The sequence below is a fragment of the Phyllobates terribilis genome, unplaced genomic scaffold, assembly GCF_046119375.1.
Source record: "Phyllobates terribilis strain yellow unplaced genomic scaffold, ASM4611937v1 Scaffold_13__5_contigs__length_258822181, whole genome shotgun sequence".
In the NCBI taxonomy this organism is placed as follows: Eukaryota; Metazoa; Chordata; class Amphibia; order Anura; family Dendrobatidae; genus Phyllobates; species Phyllobates terribilis.
The window spans coordinates 159,963,493-159,969,492 of NW_027362773.1; the positions used below are offsets into that span (position 1 = coordinate 159,963,493).

At 42.5% G+C, this 6,000-nt stretch overlaps 1 protein-coding gene across 1 annotated transcript in view; it reads left to right on the top strand.

Moving 5' to 3' along the window:
* Positions 1–5,695, top strand: part of DGKZ (diacylglycerol kinase zeta) — a 115,659-nt gene extending 109,964 nt beyond the window's left edge. Inside the window, exon 33 of the mRNA XM_073658862.1 lies at positions 996–5,695. Within this exon, the coding sequence (XP_073514963.1) occupies positions 996–1,112 (117 nt within the window). The 3' untranslated portion in view covers positions 1,113–5,695. The remainder of the gene's footprint in view (positions 1–995) is intronic.
* The last annotated feature ends 305 nt before the right edge of the window (positions 5,696–6,000 follow it).

Sequence of the window (6,000 nt, forward strand, 5' to 3'; positions counted from 1 at the left end):
TTACATGAAGGTGATAAGATGGAGAAATGCTGCTTAAAGGGGTTTTCTCAACATCATAAATTAGTAAACTTGCAAGGTCCTTCAAAAAAGCAAGCAACTTTGCAATTTACCTCTTTTAAAAAAAAAATCCTCTGTTGTTAATGGAGAGGACTACTTTCTATACTTTCTTGCTTATGTTTACCGACCACTGCTGCAGTGTATCAGAAGTGGCCAGTTTCTTGGGCAGGAGTGCAACACTTGCAAGATCTTTGTTTGAGAACTTGTAAATGCCGATCTATAGCTGTCGGGGTCCCTGCGCTCCTCCGATGAGGCAGAGGCAAATCCGCAACCTAAATTGAGGAGTCAAATCTACAGGACCGCTCTTTTTAACTTGTGTATTTTCTCCTCTGCAAGTAGATGAAATATAATAAAATCTCATTCACAAATTCCTGTCCAGAAAATATGGATGACCCATGTGAACATGACCTAAAATTGATGCTCCAGGCAAACCTTGATACAGAGGATCTGATATTTTAAGCTACATGGGCCACAAATCTGTCTCAATTTGTGCCAGAAAAATGTCTGCCATGCCTTATTTTGTTTTAGACATTGTCACTAGGGAGCATGGCCTACCAGAAAGTGGGCAGAGAAAGGAATTGGCCTAAATTGAGATCCCAAGCACCGAAATCGCACCACAATTTGGCGAAACCTAGTGGACCAAAGTAAGCCAACTAACAGATGATAACATTTTAGTCCAGACAGTCTATACATGTGCCAAATTTACCAAACAGGATGATCCATTTTGCCGCTAAGTTTGCACCATCTAAAAGCTTTAATAAATCCACCCCATTGTGTTACTCCTAGTGCCGGAGATGAGCGGGCGAAAGTCTCTTCTCAAACATGAGGCATGCCCTTTATTTCCTTGCAAACCAGGTCAGGCAGAGATGTGACTAATGACAATCTGTGTACAGCGCTGCAGTAAAAATAAATATATAAAATTTCTATCTGTATTTCAGGGAGACACTCCAAAAAATCGGGCCGAGAAGGCAAAGGACTCGGAGCTTGCTGCATACCTGGAGAACAGGCAGCACTATCAGATGATCCAGAGAGAGGATCAGGAAACGGCCGTGTAACAGGAGGACTCTTCCCCACAAAAACTTTTATTTGCTCCTTTTTTTTAAAAAAAAAAAAATCCTAAACTTCCTTATCCCCTGTTCTGGGGGGAAAACCTGCACCTTTCTCATCCCCCCATCTAACTTACAGGAAGCCTTATTGTACATCTGGAAGCCCCGCCAGGTGGACTCGACACTTGCTGGAACCACTAGCTTTTTGCTCCTGACATGTACCGGAGCCCTTATCCGTTATGGGGGCGCTCACCTGACCCCGCAAGCTGTGGACGACCTGCAGAGACTATGGCTCTAACCTAAATAATTCCTTCCCATTTGCAATATGCTTCCATGGTAGAAACTTCCTCCTCTAGCGACCTGCTCACTGTGCTTAGCCCCCGCTGTAGCTGTATTTTTGGATTCCCTTGTGTCCGGCCATTTTGGGCCCGTAGGCAGCGCTGTCCTCCTGGTCATTTCTGAAGATTTCTCTCGGATCCCCTAGGGCACAAGGACTGCCCTGATCTTGCACATATGGTCTCCGCAGCCGGGGCTAGTTTACATGCGTTTTTGACGTTCACCTCTCATTCGATGGCTCTCGTCGATTATTATTTTTTCTCTGTAAAGATGCATCTGTTTTTGTTTTTTTTTTATTATATTTCGTTTTTTTAAATCCACATTAGTCGTGTGCGGTGTAGAATTGTATATACATATGTACATGTCGTAGAACAGCGAGTCCTGCCTTTTCCGCAGATATTATCTTATTTATCGACCTGGTATCAGTAGACTTGTTGTGAATTGGAGAAGTAGGAATTTTTTATATATATATATATATATATATATATATATATATATATATATATATATATATATATATATAATTTTTTTTTTTTTTTTTTTTTTCTTTTGTACATAAAATGTGCGACTCGTTTATGTCCAGGGTGTTATTCAAGTGTTTACACTGGATCGTAACGTCATCATGGTGTAAACCATTGCTTGGTGTTCAGCGTAACCCGCCGGTATCGTTCTGTCGACCCCCGGTTCATACATTTTATCCATTTTGCTTACGCCAGCCATCTTGAAGCTCTTCATGTCGGGAGATCCGGTCACAAGGACGATCACTCATCCAAAGCGTGGCTTCGGCCTTGTAGTGACTGATTGCATGCATCGGCTCAGAAAATGGCGGCCTTCGATACGTGTGGTTTTATGGGTTTGCTATATAAGGCTGTCGGCGCAGCAGCCGTGTTGTGTATTTCCTCTCACCATGTCGTCATGTTCAGTGTGATTTTAGTTATTTTATTTAACTTATTTCTTTTTATTAATGTTTTAATTCATGACTTTGTACTGAGATCAGAGCGAAGCCTCTGACCGTCGAGCGACACGACCGTATCCCGATCAACTCCACTGACTTTATTTCTCCCCGATCTCTGTTGCTCAACAATCAAAGATATATTTTATGGGCGAGGGCAAGTTGCCCTCAATCTCCAGGGTCAGATACGGATCTGTATACAAACGGAAAATTGCGACTTTTTTCTTCGGATCTCCACTTCCGTCCTTAGCACTTTACCATTAAAGTGCACAAACTCAAAGCAATATGTTGGCGGAGCGCAGAATTAAGTGCATCGAAACGTGAATGTATAATGTGTAATAAGCAGGTTGCATGACGACCAACCAACTCCAACATTTGTGTATTTCATGGCCAGAAAATGCTTCTTTTTTTTTCTATAATGGTGGTTTGTGTTTTACTTTGTATTTCGTGTTTCTGTGAGGACACAACTGTGGATCTGTGAGGACACAACTGTGGAGAAACGTGCAGGGCTATATGGGCGTAGCAAAGCAAAGAGGTGGTGTTGCCCATAGCAACCGACCAGATACCAACATTTCTGCACTCGTTTATGTCCCATCTGTCGCGGGAACGCCCACCTGAGGTTTACATTAACCATGCCCCCTTTTAACCTTGCCATTTTTCGTGTGTAACCCATGCTGGCCAACTGTCCTGGACAAGGTGGAGGACTTATATTTTTTTGCAACAATTCTCAGTTTTTCTGGGACTGTCACTGATAAATTTGGGAATGTCCTGAGCTGAGAAGAGGCAGGTTTTACACAAACCACATCCACAAATGGGGTTTAGGAGTGATCCTGTGTTGGAGTGGTGCTAAAACTTTCCGAAATTGCCAACATCAAGTTTGGTAACTATGGAGACCTCCAGCCAAACCTTTCCAGGATCTAACAGTTGTGGAAGGTTTATTATACCCTGGCGCTTTTGGGAGATGGGACCGAGCGAGGCATGGAGGAACGGTGAAGAGATGTGGACTAGGAAAGGGAACGTGGCCACGTGGCGATGTTAGGCAGCGCGCTAGGTGGCAACTATCTAAAGGTGGCAAGTTCAGTGTAACCTAGAAAATGAAAGCCATCTTCTGATTGGTTACTATGGGCCACGGTTCTGATTTCCTCTTGACTTTCTGACTGTGATCTGTTATATACACAGTCGTGCTGCTGCCATATTGTAGGCCCCAAAACTAATACAGTCGCCAAGGAGAGACTTGCCCATAGCAACCAATCAGATTGTAGCTTTCATTTAACCAGTACAGGATTGATAGTTAATGAGGAGATGTGATTGGTTGCTATGGGCAACTGCAGGCCCAGTATGGTGATCGATGCACTAGAACAACATGGTTTTATGTAATTTTAAGAAACATCTAATCTTCATGGATATTAAAGAAAAGTATATATTATATTGTATTCTATTTTTAATGAGAAAATATGACAGTCACTTTTATTACACATTATAGGGTAATTGGGATGTCGTAGTATTCCTGTAACTTGTTGCCCACAAAAAAACTGAGGGAGCCATTTTGTGGGAAATTTTGTTCAGAAGTAACAAAGGGGCAAAATGGCAGAAGACATTTTTAAAGAAGGGCCCGATCACACGACTGCTATAGACAATGATGTATATGAAATCCCTAGTGCACGCTGCGCTAATCTCCATTACCCACAAGAATCTGTCAAGGCGAGGGTCTTCTTCAAATTGGGGGGTCTATTAGCCCAACCCAGCGGGTACGCTTGTACTCGCTCCCAGTCTCAGCAGTCTTAGTCCACACCACATCACTTGACCAATTGTATAGCACCTGTACAATGGATCCTGGCCGACCAGGAGCGCAAAATCAAACGTATACCGAGCATGTGCCGTTGTGAAGCTGGGCTAAAGGTGGGTAGTGAATGAAACCCCCTTTAATGGAGGTTTTCATTGTCCTCCTTTAGCCTTGCCAAACAGCAACACGTACGATCGTATGCCGCGCATGTGCAAACGTATGCCGCGCATGTGCAAACGTATGCCGCGCATGTGCAAACGTATGCCGCGCATGTGCAAATTCAGATTCGGTTCAGATTCACAACGGCACATGCATGAATGTGCCCCTTAAAGAATCTTTTTTGGGATTTTATATTGATGGACTATTTTTATTCATACCGCAGCCCCCCCCCCCAGTGATGAGCAGTCGTCCCTACGCTGCAGCCGTAACCGCGACAGACTTCTCTCAGCAGCTTAGCCCACTCCTTGCAAGATGGTTTGGCGGTTGTATTGTATTATACTGCTGACTCCCGCCTCTAACTGCCGGACAAGTCCTCTCCCAGGATCTTCATGGGAGATCTTAAAAATTTCTATACACAAATTTTCATGCAAAAAAAAATTATTATTCTGAAAATAAAACCTGAAATTGCTAAATATCTCTTGAATTTACCTACACTTTAAATGGCGTTAAAAAAAAAAAATAACCCTCCAGACTTCCCATTTATAGTCACCTCATTTCCCTCAACAAATGGATCAAAAAGCGATCAGAATGTCATGTGTACCGCCAAATGGTGCCAAATAAAGCTCCAACGCCTCCTGCAAAAAAACAAACAAGCCCTAACACAACATATAAACTTTTTTTTTTGTATATATTTTTTTTATTTGAGACCCATAATTTTTTATTAATATTCTAAGCCTTATAATGGCAACTTAACATATTATAGCAAAGAAAAAATATTATACGTTCAAAACAATTCGCCTAGCAAAAAAATAATATGGCTATGTTGATCAAGAAAAAAAACAAAAAACTTATAGGCCTTCCAAGAGCCAGAACTTTAAGGCAAATACCAAAATTAGTTGCAGTGAAAAGGGGTTAAAATATGAACTTCAGATTATTACGACCCACAAAATGGCTGCCTCCACCAAGTTGGGTAACAGGTCCACTTTAAGTCTGGATGTCGGGCAGACATGAAGCACACAGGGACTCCACCGTTATTCCGTATTGTGACGTTTTACCTTTTTACTGTTAGAACTGTTTTATTTTGTTCCTCGGGGTGCTGGATGGTGGGGATTAATCTCACTAACCCTGCGCCCATCCCCCTTCTGTCCTCACCACCGTGTGTGCGCAATACTGGGTTTCTGTATCAGAACATGAGTGTGACCTCTGTTTTTATAGCAGTCGTGTTAGTGATTGTCTCACTCTCGTCACCATTGCGCTCACGTTGCGTTCGCCTCCGCTTTCCGTCCGGGGAGACGGCGGCATACCACTTGTCACAACTACGTATTGTTTTCTTGCCATTGAAATAAAATATTTACGTATTAACGTTGTCGTTTGCTGCATTTTGTACTTGTTTTTCCAGTTATTCTTAGACGGTTATGTAGCCGGTGCATGAAGCCCGTGCAACCCCATAGTTTGGGTCTGTACAGCCTCCATACATGCTTCATGTGTAAGAAGATATTCTCTCTTGGAAGCATTGCTACTTATTATTGTCACCTGTGGAGCATGCACCATATCTGATTTATGCAGATTTTCGTAAATAATTCCCTCCATATGCAATTGGAGGTACACACAAGTTCTGTGGAAGCCACATGCACCTCTATGGAAGCCGTAGTATGGCTATATGGCCT